The following is a 17,254-nucleotide window of genomic DNA, read 5'->3' on the forward strand; positions in this document are numbered from 1 at the left end:
TTCAACTTTTTATAAAATAAAATAAATAAAATAAATAAAATGTTAAATAAATAAAATTAAATTAAATTAATTAATTAAATAAAATTAATTAAATAAATAAAATTAAAAATAAAATAAATAAATTTAAATTTTCTTTGCTTTCATTTATTACCTAGGTTGCCTAGCCTCGCCATACTCCCTTACTCCATTGTACCCCTGGCTTTGCCTGTGTCTCAAAATGCAAATTATTACTGACAGTGTACCTGAGAGAACTTGTAAGCAATCTACCTCAATTTTCTTTTTTTTCTTCATTTTGTGTTTGTCTTGTATAGGTCTTGTTTATATTTTAATTCCCCCCCCCCTTTTATATGAAAATTTTGTTTTGTAATTGCCGTTCTTGCCTTGTTTTCCTACAACCAGCCTTCTTATGCAAACAAATATAGACCCAGAACTAAACCTCTTATCCACTATCTATGACAATCATCATTTTAATGATCAAAATTGCAGATATTTTACAGCACATGATGTAAACAATATATTAACACATAATCACAATATCTCTGTAATTAACTTGAATGTAAGATCACTTATTTATTTATATATTTATTTATTTATATACAAGAAGGTACATTGGTTTTGTGAGAATACATTGGATAGTACAGTATTTACAATCTTGTAAAGCCACTAGTACGCGCAGCGTTTCGGGCATGTCCTTAATCTAACAGATAATTTTAAGTAGCTAATTTCTATCAGAATTGATAAATGATAACAAATACATTGCAAGAGAAAAATGAGATGAGAGAGCTTAGTAAGTACATTAAAGCACATTGTTATATTAAAGCTCTGATTGATTACATTGACAGCTTGATTGGTAATTTAAACAAGATTAATAGACACCATACAGCAGATTGACAGTACATATAAGACAGTAATGATCACAATGGTAAAGAGGTTCAGATTGGGTACATAAAGATTGGGAGACTGGGTAGCAATAGATACAGATAAACAAGATTAATAAACACCATACAGCAGGTTGGCAGCACATATAAGAAGACAGCAATGATCACAATGGTAAAGATGTTAAAATTGGGAACATAAAGGTTGGGAGATTGGGTAGCAATAGATACAGTGCAATTTTAAGGCAAAATGTGAAACACTATGAAGATGAAATTAGGTACTTTTTAGTATTGACTTTGAATGATGTAAATGTTGGACAGCTTTTCAATTCAATAGGGAGTGAGTTCCATAAACTAGGTCCCTTTACTTGCATAGAGTGTTTACACAGATTAAGTTTAACTCTGGGGATATCAATGAGATATTAATTCTGGTGTGGTGATAATGGGTCCTATTACATCTGTCCAGGAAGAGTTTCAGAGCAGGATTTGCATTTAAGAACTGGGTTTTGTAAATGTAGTTGACACAAGAGAATTTATGGAGTGAGATTATGTTTAGCATGTTTAGGGAGTTAAACAAGGGGGCTGAGTGTTGTCTGAAAGCAGAATTTGATATTATTCTGATAGCAGATTTTTGCTGAGTGATGATGGACTTGAGGTGGTTTGCAGTGGTTGAACCCCATGCACAGATACCATAGTTGAGATAGGGATAGATTAGTGCATAATATAGAGAGATGAGAGCAGAGTTAGGTACATAATATTTGATTTTAGAGAGTATACCAACTGTTTTAGAGACTTTCTTAGTTATGTGTTGTATGTGGGTACTGAAGTTGAGTCTCTTGTCTAGGAATAGGCCAAGAAACTTTCCATCATTTTTATTGCTAATGTTTACATTGTCTATCTGAAGCTGAATTGCATTTGTAGATTTGCTTCCAAATAAGATGTAGTAGGTCTTTTCGATGTTTAATGTTAGTTTGTTCGTTGACATCCATAAATGGACTTTTTTTAATTCATTATTTACAACATTATTTAGTGTATGTGGGTTGAGGTCTGAATAGTTAAGGGTAGTATCGTCAGCAAACAATATAGGTTTGAGAATATTAGAGACATTAGGCAGATCGTTTATATATATAAGAAATAGAAGAGGTCCTAATTAAGATACTGCCCTGTGGCACTCCAACGGTAATTGGTGGAGTGGAAGAAGTTGTATCATTGATGGTTACACATTGGAGTCTGTCACAAAGATAGAATTGGATATAGTCCAATGCATGGAAATGCAATGCTTGAAATAATGAGAATGGAATTAAATTTACAGAGTGTGTGTGATAGAGTCCATGACATTAACACTAGAGTATCTATTCGTTTCATGCGGAGAAAAGGAGGGGATAAGCTGTTTGAGAGCGTTCAGACCTGCTTGAGTGACGTACACACTTCCAGGAAACTGAGGGAGACACGCTATACGAGAGGATTAGCTCATGACCTCAGGGAATACGACGTACTTGACTGCTGTAAACCCTCTCGAAAGTGCAATATGTCTGCTCCCTGGAAAGTACAGAAAATAGACGTCGAAATTGTACCCCTCAAGGTGAAAAAGATTCATCATGAACCGGGACAATTACGGTGTTTGTATGGAAGCATGATATCTCGGTTACCAAGAGGCAACAGTTTACATGTATATTGCGACGGGTCGGTGGCGGAGGATGGCAGGGCAGGGTGTGGTGTCCTAATAAGGGATTATACGGAGTTTGGGACTGTGGACAGGATAATTGAACTCCGGCTTAGTAATTATATATCATCCACACAAGCTGAACTGCAGGCCATTCTGGCGTGTTTGGAGGAAGTACGTCATGACGACAAAAATGTTTTTGTATTTGTCGATAGCCGAGGAGCACTGGAGTCCTTAAACAGTCGAAACCCAGTCTTCATGTCTATAGTGGAGGACTGTAAGAGAAGAATAACTGAGATACAGCTGAAAGGTTATAGTGTGAAATTCATGTGGATTCCATCTCACGTTGGAATAGTGCTCAACGAGGTGGCGGATGACTTGGCCAAACGTGCCACATCAAAACCACATGTTGACATTGAATGTGAATTCACAATGAGACAAATAAGAAGCAAAATCAGAAATATTCAGGCACAGGCGGGAGTGGAGAGGAGAGAGATAATGTATGAGAGTAGTCAAACCATGCAACACTACATGTATGTGAGTCAAAACACCCATTTCACTTATGGTAAAAGGAGAAATGCTTGGAGTGACTCTGTGTACATGCGGCTCAGGCTTGGGTACAAATATTACTGGGAATATGGGATAGATGTTCATGGTAATGACACGAAGTGTAAACTATGTGGTATGTTAAGGTCTCACACCCTTGCCCATTATATTCTTGATTGTCCGTTGATTAGTGTATATAGAAACACTGAGATAAGGACTGTTCCTGAACAAATAGCCTGGATGTGTCACAACGGAAAGGTTGATGATATTCTTGAGAGATATAAGAATTTTGCACCAAGATTGTAATATTTTGTTGAATTATCTGCAGGTGTCTTGCAATTTGTCTATACAGTATACCTAGGTCATAAAAGTATTTGTGTGTACGTCTGATAACATACTACTTGTGAAGGAGGAAATGTATATTTTTACCTCTCAAAATGTTTGGTAATGTGTTTATTTGTGATGTGTGTCTATGTATATATTAACACGTTGTACTGAATGGGGTGAGAATAGCTTGAGCTACCTCATCCCTTTGTGTGTATTTTACCTCAATAAACTTATTTCAATTTCAATTTCAATTTCAAGTCGCTCCACAACATTGACGCTTGGACCGTCGACTTCCTTTGATGCCACTTATTTACTTATTTCATAATGAAATTATATTAGTTTGGAGTAAATATATGTTTTATCATGTTCTGCATTCAGCACTCACATTATAGTGAGTAAATATACCATATTACTTCATTACTTAAGTATTGCTAGGAGGGTTTGAGTAGCTTTTGGCCTTTAGTGGACAGAATCTCCAATAGATGGGGCGAGAGTCGCCTCATCTCTCTCGCCCAGGCGGGAGACGAAACTTAATTTAAAATTGATATATCTCTGTCCTCCAACATGATATATTTCATTTGGTGCAATCATAATAATATTCATATCTGGGTCTTTCTGGAGGCATATAAGATTTTAGGTTTTATTAGCGTATCTTTGTTAATTATACAATGTATCGGCAAGTGCGTAGGCGTCTGCACTGCATGACCGAAAAGCTACTGAACGCCACTATAAAAACATATATATCTTCACTTGAGCTATAAATATGTCTATTGCAATGGATTTAAAATGAAGCTCATATTTCTATCTTGCTTAAGACATATAAAACATTTGTGTTTATTAACGAATTTACGTGAAATAAACATTGATCTGAGAGAGTTGCTCTGTCGTTCAGTCTGTACGTGGTCGGAGCTCCGTAATTTTTAAAATACATGTATCTTCATTAGAACTTTAAATATGTCTATGGTAAGATGTTTAAAGTAAAGCTTATATGTCTGCCTTTCTTGAGACATATAAAACATATATGTTTATTAACGAATTCACGTGAAATAAACATTGTTCTGAGAGAGAGTTGCTACGTCCATCGATCTGTCCGGAGTCGGAGCTCGGCTATTAAAAAAGTACACGTATCTTCGCTTTAAATTTAAATATGCCAATAGTAAGGTATTTAGAACGAAGCTTATATGTCTGTCTTTCTTGTGACATATAAAACTCTTACGTTTATTAAGGAATCTGCGTGAAATAGGCATTGTTCTGAGATGAATGCTGCAGTTTTCGAGCTCGACGAGCGATGAAAACTGCCACTTTTATACAACTACAAATATCTTCGGTTTTACTTAAAATATTTGTCTGGTAGAGGTTTTACATATAGATCGCGTTTCTGTCTTTCTTCTGACTAATAAATAATTTTGGTTTAATCAGTTATCAAGATGTTTTCAACAATATTCTTTCAGCGTTCTTCTTTTCCAACACGGGCGACCCTTTTGAAAACGCGATACTTGGGCTAACCCATCCTATACTTGGGTCAGTTTCCATTATGGTTCGGAACAACGTCATCACAACAAAGGTTGCTATGTTCCACGTGTGCGCCACCCGGGAAGTTCGCCTGTCTTAAAGACCTGTGTCCACAATACCCGCCAAATTGACCCTCCCACAGTACTCTCAGAACACTTATGGCAATGTAAGTGTGTGGTGAGGCCACACCACTGAAGACATTGAGGATATACCACGAGGGAGAGACAAAACTGTTGAAGGAAGGAGTCACTGGCTCCACCTGACCACCTTGTTCCTCGCACTCTCATCATCCTCCGTAAGTACTGGAGTACTTTCTGCTCCACCATTGTCTTACGCCTCAACATGCAATTGTTGGGGTGTGGAAATAGGCCTATGGAATTGTTGGGATAAATTATATGCCAATGTCATTGTTGGGGTGAATTATAAGCCTATAGCATTGTTGGGGTGTGGACATTGGTCTATCGAATAATGATAATTTTTATAATAATATTAATAACAATAATAATAGAAAATCCACCTGTGTGGTGTTGCAAACCCACGACCAAGGCATTGCCAGCCGCATACTCTACCACTGTACCACCGCTGACTTCCTAAAAGTCTTACAATCACATTTCTAAAGATATCATAGGAAGTATCCTGATATCACAGGAAGCCCTGAAGCCAGTCCAAGTTTTACATAAGACCCCTAAGCACTCGGGTGAAGGGGTAAAATATTGTAGTTGAACACTGTATGCCCATCTTCAGATACACAGAAAATCGCACTAAGGAGGTATACATCAATGAACAATCCACTGGTTGCATCCCCTCACAGCCAGAGTGAATTTTCTCATTTATGTATATCACGTTAGTGTGATTTTCTGTGTGTAAATAAGTTAGTTAGTTTAGTTCATTTATTATGCACCCCATACCCATCTTGTGGGCGGTAGTGGAAAGGGTTACAGAGGCACATAATGGGCTCAGGGACTGAACCCCACAATTCATTTAGCTAAGCAAGTTACAATCTTGATGAGCTAGTTACAAAATTCAATATAAGTCATCACATCAACAATGGGTTCGAGATCGACCTCAAGTACAGGTTCTAAGTTAAGCAACTGACATATGTGGAGAGCTAGTGTCACAATTTATATGTTTGTCCTGCACACCGCCCCCCATCCAGTGGGCAGCGGTGGATAGGTTACAATCACTTAATTACTACCTACAGTTAGCAAACTGGGGTTATTTGGCTAAAATTTCTGGTAGCAGATCATTTTGAATGAAATATTGACACATCGCTGGAACATTGGTTATAGAATTGTCTCTAAATTCACTTATCTTTTCGCACTCCATCACATAGTGACGGAGGGTGTGCGAATAATTTTGTTGACACAGTTTACATTTGGTCAGGTCTACATCAGCAGATAATGAGAATTCCCAGAGATACTTGTAACCGAGTCTAAGCCGAGCAGTAGTAACATCTAGAAGTCTGCTGATTTTATTGGATGATCCATAGATGTGTGGCTCCTCTTGCATGATAGTATGATGATAGATGGAATTACTGGTGTCAATTTCACTTTGCCTCAGATCTACAAGATCTTGTTGAAGTTCTCGGTGTATATGTGTAAATAATATTAATAATAATATTATTATTATTTATACAAAGATTGTGTACAAAGAACATAAGAGTATTAAATGAACAAATCCACAAGGGCCGTGATGAGGGTTCGAACCTATGTCCGAGAGGACCCCAGACGCTTCTTAACCACTTAACTGCGCCAACCGAGTATTCTCGGTCGGTGGGAAACTGCACCAACCAAGAAAGCTCGTTTTGATTTTTTTCGTACCCATTCTAAATGTGTGCGAGGTTGGATGTGTACGAAATGGACTCTTAGGACCTCCAGTGAGAGGCAGCCATCTTGGAAAAAAATTCCCCTTTTTCCCTTAGGGCTGCTGGCTGGGTTAGGACTGAGTGAGCAACCATGAGTGGCGCACGCGCCTCTGGCTCCCAAACACCTGTCTGACAGTGTTGAAAGATCGCGCTTTGTCGGTGAAATTCAAACCTTAATGTTTGAAGAATATAAGGGTCATAATATTGGTGAAGCTAGGTGCAATAAGGACCTAACACAAAGGTCAGATGCAAGTGATACAGCACCTATGAGGACAATACAGCGAGCGTATCCAGTTGTAGCTCTGAGCGCCACCCTTGCCCACCTATGCTATCTCCAATTTATTTAGATGATACATAGATGAATCGTTTTCTGCATTCAGTGATGATGCATCTGATACAAGTAGCATAGATGAGCAGTGTTAGCAGCTTCCATGGTGGTGTTTTCCATAGATATTTTCAAGAATAACTGAATCTCTTCTTAACTGACTGACTGACTCTTTGAGGCTGGCTGAATCTCTTCCAGACTGACGGACACTCTTTGAGGCTGACTGAATTTTTTCCTGTGTGGGACCTTACAAAGCGATCTTTTCACGACTACAGTACCTTACAAATTGATCTTTCCCTGTAATCTTTGCAAGACTACCTTATGTTTTGCAAGCTTGGCTACATACCACCTACAGGTACTAATGCCAAGGGTGAACATGAGTGCGTTATTTGCACACACACAGAACAAAGAAACAGGAAGCGAAATTCTATCTATACCTGGTGCAATGAGAGAGAAGTCGCGCTGTGTACCCTGGACTACTTCGTTGATTATTACTCACTTCCGAAGTACTGAGTGTGTAATACAGTGTGTTACTGTGTAGTGTGTGAAACTGTACATATTGTAATTTTAGTGAATTTTTAACAAGTAATATTGCGACAATAAACATTTATTGTCGACACATTGCTGACACGTGTATCACAGTTTCATGGAACATTATGAACGTTCTACTGTATACATATTGTAAAGAATACAAATATGCATCATATACGATAAAAAAACAAACAAATAAAACTGCTTTGGAAATACATAAAACAAATAATTTAAAATATATTTGTGCCAACATCTGGTGCTTGAATGGCCCGCGCGATGATGTCTGGGCGTGTCACGCACGGGCGACCAGCCCCTGATGACATCACAACGCACCTTGCCCACGTCCCCAGAGCCAAAGTAAGTGGAATTTGGTGCAGTATTTATTTTTACATAGACATGTTCAGGGAAGGGAATTTATCATTTTATGAAGAAAAATTAATTTTTTGGGAACGCTTTATTTCATGCGCACAGGGGGAATTTCACAATAAACTCGGCGCAGCATGGTGGTAAATTGACTGAGCTACGACATGGATAAGAATTGCAACCAAGAAATCAACTTGACCTACCACGGATCCTGCAGTCTCTCTGAGACACAAACTACTGTAGGTTTTTACACAATTCCCCCATGCACCTGAGTTCTGTCAATAAGCTGTTCTACCTCTTCGCCCTTCCTTCATTACACACTCTCGGACGTAGATTTGAACCCTCGTCATGGCTCTTGTGGATTTGTTCATTTCAAACTTGAAATGAAACAAACAAACAAACTTATTTCAAATTTGTTCATATCAAACCTACCCGTACTATCAAAAATATTTGAAAAAATTATCCACAAACAGCTGTACTCCTACCTCGTAAAATTCGACATACTTGGCTCCTGTCAGTTTGGCTTCCGTTCCCAAAAGAGTACTAACGACGCAATTATTAGTCTCCTTGATATAATTTACTCAGCCCTTGACAAAAATGAGTTTCCGATTGGATTCTTCATTGACCTGAGAAAGGCCTTTGATACTGGTAATCACAACTACCTCTTATGTAAACTGCATCATTATAGAATCCGAGGCCATGCCCTGCACTGTATACAATCCTATTTTAGTGATAGACACCAATGTGTAGCCATCAACGATATAACTTTCACTCTACCAATAACCATTGGGGTGCCACTGGGCAGCATCTTGGGACCTCTCCTATTTCTTATATACAGTACATTAATGGTCTGCCTGATGTCACCAACATTCTGAAACCTACATTGTTTGCTGATGATACTACCCTCATCTACTCTAACCCCAAAACACATACACTAAATAATGCTGTTAATAATGAACTAAAAAATAGTCCACTTATGGATGTCAACCAACAAACTAACACTTAACATAGAAAAGACCTACTACATCTTATTTGGAAGCAAATCAACAAATGCAATTCAGCTTCAGATAGACAATGTTATCATTAGTAATAAAAATGATGGAAATTTTCTTGGCCTATTCCTAGATAAGAGACTCGACTTCAGCACCTACATACAACACATAACTAAGAAAGTCTCTAAAACAGTTGGTATACTCTCCAAAATTAGATACTATGTATCTAACTCTGCTCTCATCTCACTATATTATACACTAATCTATCCCTATCTTAATTATGGTATCTGTGCATGGGGTTCAACCACTGCAAACCACCTCTGGTCCATCATCCCCCAGCAAAATCTGCTATCAGAATAATAACAAATTCTGTTTTCAGACAACACTCAGCCCCCTTGTTTAACTCCCTAAACATGCTAAACATAATCTCACTCCACACATTCTCTTGTGTCAATTACATTTACAAAACCCTGTTCTTAAATGCAAATCATGTTCTGAAACTCTCCCTGGACAGATATAATAGGACCCATTATCACCACACCAGAAATAAGTATATCTTTGATATCCCCAGAGTCAAACTTAATCTGTGCAAACAATCTTTGCAAATAAAGGGACGTAGTGTATGGAACTCACTCCTAATGAATTGAAAAGATGTCCAGCTTTTGCATCATTCAAAAACAAAACTTAAAAAGTACTTAATTTCATCTTCATAGTTTTCTACCTTGTTGCTTTAAAATTGCACTGTATGTAGTGCTACCCAATCTCCATGTACCCAGTCCAAACAAGTTTACCATTGTGATCATTGCTGTCTTCTTATATGTGCTTTCATTTTGCTGTATGGTGCCTATTAATCTTCGTTTAAATTACCAATCAAGCTGTCAATGCAATCAGTCTGAACTTTAATATACCAATGTGCTTTAATATTCCTACTAATCTCTCTCATCTCATTTTTTTTGTTTCTTGCAATGTATCTGTTATCATTTTATTAATTCTGCTAGAATTTACCTACTTAAAATTATCTGTTAGATTAAGGACCTGCTCGAAATGCTGCGCGTACTAGTGGCTTTACAAGATTGTAAATATCATGCTATGTATTCTCACAAACCCAGTGTACCTTCTTGTATATAAATAAATAATAAATAAATAAATAAATTTGATGCATCACACTATTGTGATTTCTATGTGTAATAAGAGTATTGTTCAATTGAAGGGACAGCAGTTAAACATACTGTACTAATGAAGCCACTATTACGCAAAGCGTTTCGGGCAAAATTAATAGTAATATAGAAATTTTTTAATTAATATTGTGATGGGGTAAAACACTTAATACTATAAGAGAAGTAAGTTAACAAAATGAGAATGTTCAAGGAAAAAAAAAAATTAATACAAAGGTGATACATAAGGATGACAAGCATTTATTTATTTATTTATATACAAGAAGGTACATTGGGGGTTAAAAGAAAATATAGAAATTAAGTTGATTTTACATTCTTGTAAAGCCATTAGCATGCATAGAGTTTCGGGGAAGTCCTTAAACTAACAGATAATTTTAAGTAGATAATTTACAGTAAAATTGACAAAAAATGTGTACAGGTACTTTACAGCCTTACTTTACAGGTACAGAGTATAGTCAGAGTACTGGCATAGATTATTACATTATGGAGTCAGTAGTTCTAGCAACAGTACAGTAGTTTATTTACATTAATTACAGAATGGAAATACAAGGTGTAATTTAGAACTACTTCTCATGACATTTTCTTGGAACTTATCAGAACATAGAGTAACATAAACATACTATAATTTAAGTTTAATAGGGTCAATGGGGTGATTGTGCTGTCAATCTGCTGTATGGTGTCTATTAATCTTGTTTAAATTACCAATCAAGCTGTCAATGTAATTAATCAGAGCTTTAATATACCAATGTGCTTTAATATACTTACTAATCTCTCTCATCTCATTTTTTTTTCTTGCAATGTATTTGTTATCATTTTATAAATTCTGATAGAATTTACCTACTTAAAATTATCTGTTAGATTAAGGACCTGCCTGAAAGACTGCGCGTACTAGTGGCTTTACAAGATTGTAAATACTGTACTATGCTATGTATTCTCACAAACCCAATGTACCTTCTTGTATATAAATAAATAAAAATAAATAAATAAAAATAAATAAATAAAAAACTTACAAATTACCAAGATCATAAAGGACACGAGTAAACACTTTATCAAAGAAATGCATGAAATTAAATGACATTAAATGTAGATAGTAAATGTAGAAATTATATGAGTAATACAGTGTGCCCTCGCTTGAACGAGCTATATGGGGGCGTAGCCGATTCATTCATGTGTGGAATTCATTCCATCAATCCGGCCCCAGCATCCCCCTTCCCCCCCAAAAAAAAAAAATTAATAATACATATGCCAGTACACATTTGCCTTTTGAAAAATTTAAATAACAAAGAATTTGAATTGCAATGAAATAAAATGATATTGCACGTTACAGTACTGTACTTACTCTACCAGTTGAGTTTTGTAGTGCAAACTTTGTTAGCCTTAATATCCTGAGAGTGCCACACACATGAATATAAATTGTTTAAAGAACGGTAACTTTGCTAACAAATGTACATTATACACTACAGTCTGTACATAAAGTACAGACCACTAGAATCACACTACTGCAGTACACTTATATCATATAAACTACACTTTGTACATTTAATGTCATTAGAACTGTGCTGTACAGCTCAATTGGTACTCCCAGGTAAGTTATGGCTAGTGCTGGGTGCTGGTCCAGTTGCCTGGGCATCCTCGGAAGGTGTGTCCTTGCTAGTGCTGGGTGCTGGTCCAGTTGCCTGGGCATCCTCGGAAGGTGTGTCCTTGCTAGTGCTGGGTGCTGGTCCAGTTGCCTGGGCATCCTCGGAAGGTGTGTCCTTGCTAGTGCTGGGTGCTGGTCCACTTGCCTGTACATCCTTAGAAGGTGAGTCCTTGCTAGTGCTGGGTGCTGGTCCAGTTGCCTGGGCATCCTCGGAGGTGTGTCCTTGCTAGTGCTGGGTGCTGGTCCAGTTGCCTGGGCATCCTTGGAAGGTGAGTCCTTGCTAGTGCTGGGTGCTGGTCCAGTTGCCAGGGCATCCTCGGAAGGTGAGTCCTTGCTAGTGCTGGTTGCTGGTCCTGTAGGCCTACTGTGAAACCATACCAAAACTTTTGAATCTTAGTTTGTTTCTTTTTTGTGAACTTCATTACAATATCTTTCATAATATACAGTTTCAGTTAAATATCTTATCATATATCTTATCATATACATATCTTTCAGATAAAGCCATTTTTATCTGCTTTGTACACTTAAAACCAGCTTTGATTATTAGATATCATGTGCTGAGAAAGTTTATGCTTATATGGATTAGCACTTCCAACATCTACACTTAATGCCTCACCACAAATTTTCATGTTAATGATGTATTACCTCTCTTTAAATCGACATACCTATTCAGTGCTAGCCTTGAAATTGTCTATGTTTAACTTTACAGCAAGTCTTTCAGCTGCATTTCTAATAGAATCAACTTACAAATTGTTTTATTAAAAATAGTATTATTGTTAGTTTGACATTATATACATTTTATTCAGTACAGTTCTGTATTAACCCTTAAGCTGTGCATGGCATACATATTTATTTATTTATTTACAAGAAGATATATTGGGGGGTTAACAGAGAATTTAGAAATTAAGTTAAATTACCATTCTTGTAAAGCCACTAGCACGCATAGTGTTTCGGGACCATATACACCATATTTCGGGAGCATATACGACAGGACATGATGGCAAAGTTCAGTTTCTCAAATTTGCTCTAATGTTTTCCAATTTTTTGTGCATACTAGCAAATCCTGCAACTTTGTCTAAATGATCACAAACGTAACTTAAAAAATAAGAAAATAAAAAAATAATTATAAAATTGAATATTGAGAACATCAGATTTTGAAATCCGCTGCAAAAATATAAACTATCACCAGTTATTCCTTTGGTGTTATTATGCTCTCAGAATAGTATATGATCTTCATTTTCATAGATTTAGAATGTATGTTTTCAGTTTAGTTTACTGTAAAAAAAACTTGTCAATGTGGCATTTGAATTATATGCCAAACTTAGAAAAAAAATTGATAACTCCAAACATTTAGGGTTTGGGAAAAATCCATTCAATAGGATTGTAAAACGGACAGCTGTGCACATTATTTGGAAAAATGGTGAGAATCGGTCAGAAACTGGATTTTTTAAAACTGACTCAAAGTTGAAACTCTAGTTTTAGAGATAATTGAAGTTGAAGTTATCGACAATGAATAATTTAGTTCTTATTCATTAATTTACTTATATGTTTTATTAAAGGTTGTTTGGCATTCGTACTCGAATATGTGAAACTTTTAGGTCAATGTGTGTTGTAATGAGGTCAAGAAAAAATACCCCCCCCCCCAGAGAAATAAAATATAGGGATTAAGGGGATAAAAATGTATTCTGTATAAAAGTTATAAAGCCCAAATCTGGTCCCTAATCATCAAAACCACCTAAAGATACAAAGAAAATAAAATTTGAAATCTGAAAAACTGTCAAAAAATTCAGTCCCAAGTTCTGCCAGTTGTGACTGATTTATTTGATGACCAATTTCATCCTATCTTGACATCCTATCTTAACTTCAGATTTTGAAATCGGCTGCAAAAATATAAACTATCACCAATTGTTCATTTGGTGTTGTTATGCTCTCAGAATAGTATAGGATCTTCATTTTCATAGATTTAGAATATATGTTTTCAGTTTAGTTTATTGTAAAAAAAAATTGTCAATGTGGCATTTGAATTATACGCCAAATTTAGAAAAAAAGGATAACTTTAATCGTTTAGGGTTTGTGAAAAGTCCATTGTAATAGGATTGTAGAACAGACAGCTGTGCACATTATTTGTAAAAATGGTGAGAATAGGTCAGAAACTGGATATTTTTGATGCTGATTCAAAGTTGAAACTCTAGTTATTTAGATAATTGAAGTTATCGACAATGAATAAGGTAGTTCTAATTCATTAATTTACTTGTATGCTTTAATAAACGTTGTTCGACATTCGTACTCGAGTATGTGAAAGTTGTAGGTCAATGTGTGTTGGGATGATGTCAAGAAAAAATAACCCTCAAAAAAACAAAATATAAAAATTCAAAGTCCTAAGTTCTGCCAGTTGTGACTGATTCATTTGGTGATCAATTTCATTCTATCTTGACATAGTTAGGGGATGGGTATGCACTCTCCAGGATGTAGAGGTTACAACAAAATGAGATAATAAACAAAGGAGACAAAAAAATGGACATTGGTGAAAGTAACAGATATTAACATTAGGCAATGCATTTTTATGATATATAACAAAATAGAGCATGATAACATACTCATTATTATTGGTATTATGATGTATTACTCAGCAATGCTATACAGACACCAGCTGCATATCCACTTTGTGGACACTTCTTGCTACTATTCTTCTTCTTTGTACATTGGACAAGTTCTTGCATCTCTTTATTACTTCATTTTCCCTCAGTTACAGTTAATAGGAGCTGTTCTCCTTATCAACAAAATGTTTTCCTTTTTAAAAAAAATTGTCTAAAATACATTTCTGAACATATTGGAATGAAACTTTCATGAAGCTTATGCCAATAAGTTGGAGATTTGTTTAACATTTAATATTAATTTTCACATAATTCAAATATTTTTTGCCCAGCCCCAGCTTTTACAGCCCAGGCTGTAGCAGCTTTAGGGTTAATGCACGTGGTTTGTATTACGTAAGCTGTTAGAGAGAGGGAGGGGAGGCAGCCGAGAACTTGCCCATACCCCCTTCCCCATTCCTGCCCACCCTCCTTACTCCTGCCCACCCTCCTTACTACTGCCCACCCTCCTTACTACTGCCCACCCTCCTTACTCCTGCCCACCCTCCATACTCCTGCCCACCTTCCTTACTCCTGCCCACTCTCCATACTCCTGCCCACTCTCCATACTCCTGCCCACCCTCCTTACTCCTGCCCACCCTACTTATTGCTGCCCACCCTTCTTACTCCAGCCCACCTTCCTTACTCCAGCCCACCTTCCTTACTCCTGCCCACCTTCCTTACTCCTGCCCATTCTCCGTACTCCTGCCCACTCTCTGTACTCCTGCCCACCCTCATTACTCCTGGCTACCCCCCTTTCTCCAGCCCACCCTCCTTACTCCTGCCCACCCTCCTTATTCCTGCCCACCCTCCTTACTCCTGCCCACCCTCCTTATTCCTGCCCACCCTCCTTATTCCTGCCCATCCTCCCCACTCCTGCCCACCCTCCTTACTCCTGCCCACCCTCCTTACTTTTGCTCAAAGCATAATACCTAAAAAAAATTATTTAATTTTTCTAAATATTTACTGTGTTTTGGTGGGAAAAATTTAGTCATAGAAACCTTAAATTTGTTTTATTTTGCCTTAATAGGTAATACTGCTTCCAGTCTCTGCTCGGCTACCAAGGACGATAGCAAACACAACTTCTGCCCATTAATAATGGTAAGGACAATTTTATTCTTACTGTACTACCAGTGTGTGTGTTTATCATGTTGATGTCGATATCCAGTGATTGTGAGTGTATTAATCAAGATATTTTCATTAACTAGTGTACAGTGGTACCTCGGAATGCGAGTGTCCCTGTATGCGAGTTTTTCGGAAGACGAGCAGGATTTACTCCAAAAATATGTCTCGGAAGGCGAGGGTTACCTCGGGACGCGAGTTTGTTGATACGTGTACAGGCCGACTGGCGCGTAGTGGCATGGCGATCGTGCCTCAGTTTACCAGTGTCTCGTGTCCAGTGACTATCCCACCTGAATTCTTCACAAGGATTTATAGTTTTTTATCGTTTTTTTGGCCATTTGAGCATAAAAGTTGTCATTATATATCTTGCCATGGGTCTCAAGAAAGCCATTGGTAAGGTTCAACCTAAGAAAATAGCTGTGAGTAGAGGCAGTAGAGGATGTCCCTTCTTGATTAAGAAAATGTGTGAAGTATGGGAAGAACTGCAAAGTTTTGTTGAAAAAACTCACCCAGATAAAGCTGTAGCAGGCCGTTGCATTGACCTTTTAAATGATAATGTGATGTCTTACTACAGACAAGTGTTAAAATGTAGGGAAAAACAAGTGTCATTAGACAAATTCTTAGTAAAACAAGCAAGTCCTAGTGGTATGCAGGCAAAATGTGCCAGTGTGCATACCAGTGAAGTCCTCACTGCCTGATGTGATAATGGAAGGGAATTCCCCTTCCAAACAGTAACTCCTCTCTTCCTCCCACCTCCTCACCATCTTCCATACGCCTACAGCACTCAACAGCAAGGTAAGTAATAACTTGAACATAGTTTTGTAGGTTTATTTAGATGAATTAGGTATAAAAATTTAGTTTGATGTGGGGTTTTTGGGGTAGTCAGGAACGGATTAATTCATTTCCCTTTATTTCTTATGGGGAAATTAGCTTCGGAATGCGAGTTTTCGGAATACGAGGCGTCTCCAGGAACCAATTAAACTCTTAAACTGAGGTATGCCTGTACTATCATCACTAAATAATAGCAGGATCATATATATTATGGCATTTTTAGGCGGTGCTGTGGTCAAAAGCTGAACAGCGGTGCTGTGAGCTCGTGCTGCGTGCACCAGCCTTGGTGGCTTGCTCAATACTGACGCTCTCACACCCAAGAATGTTGGGCTAGATTTTATCTAGGTGGCATCTGGCAACTATCGGTCATGGCTGTACTATAGCTGCCCCTATCCCAGGCGGGGCATTTAAATTATAGAGCTATACACAAAAGCATACTTAAATGATGTGTGCGGTTTCGGTTTAGTCACTGATATCATATATATATATATGATATGTGCGGTTTAAGGGTTAAGATTGTAATACTGTAATATCATATGGTAATAAGACAAGTTGGATAAGGGTATGCAATAGAAACAAACACATATGGTCTGGAAACACTGATGTACTTAAAGCTTAAGAATCTATTAACAATACTGGAATATTAGACAACAAACAAGACTAGTAGCTAATAAAAATGGGCAGATATATAAGTGAGAAATTAAATTATTAATTTTTAATTCACAAAGTAATGAATTAAAGATTCAGATAATTTGACAAATTAAGAGTTCAAGGTTTATAACATTTTTGGAAATTGAAGTGTTAGTATCAACAGATAAATGGGTAAGTTGCAAATATTGTAAGGTAAGAATCTGATAAC

The 17,254-nt window shown here is 37.1% G+C and overlaps 1 protein-coding gene across 1 annotated transcript in view; it reads left to right on the plus strand.

The window, feature by feature from the left end:
* The first annotated feature begins 11,764 nt into the window (after positions 1-11,764).
* The window catches only part of LOC123752513 (uncharacterized), a 72,545-nt gene continuing 67,055 nt past the window's right edge, over positions 11,765-17,254 (plus strand). Inside the window, exons 1-2 of the mRNA XM_069325011.1 lie at positions 11,765-11,974; positions 15,473-15,543. Of these exons, the coding sequence (XP_069181112.1) occupies positions 15,541-15,543 (3 nt within the window). The 5' untranslated portion in view covers positions 11,765-11,974; positions 15,473-15,540. The remainder of the gene's footprint in view (positions 11,975-15,472; positions 15,544-17,254) is intronic.

This window comes from Procambarus clarkii, chromosome 15 (genome assembly GCF_040958095.1).
Source record: "Procambarus clarkii isolate CNS0578487 chromosome 15, FALCON_Pclarkii_2.0, whole genome shotgun sequence".
Taxonomy (NCBI): Eukaryota; Metazoa; Arthropoda; class Malacostraca; order Decapoda; family Cambaridae; genus Procambarus; species Procambarus clarkii.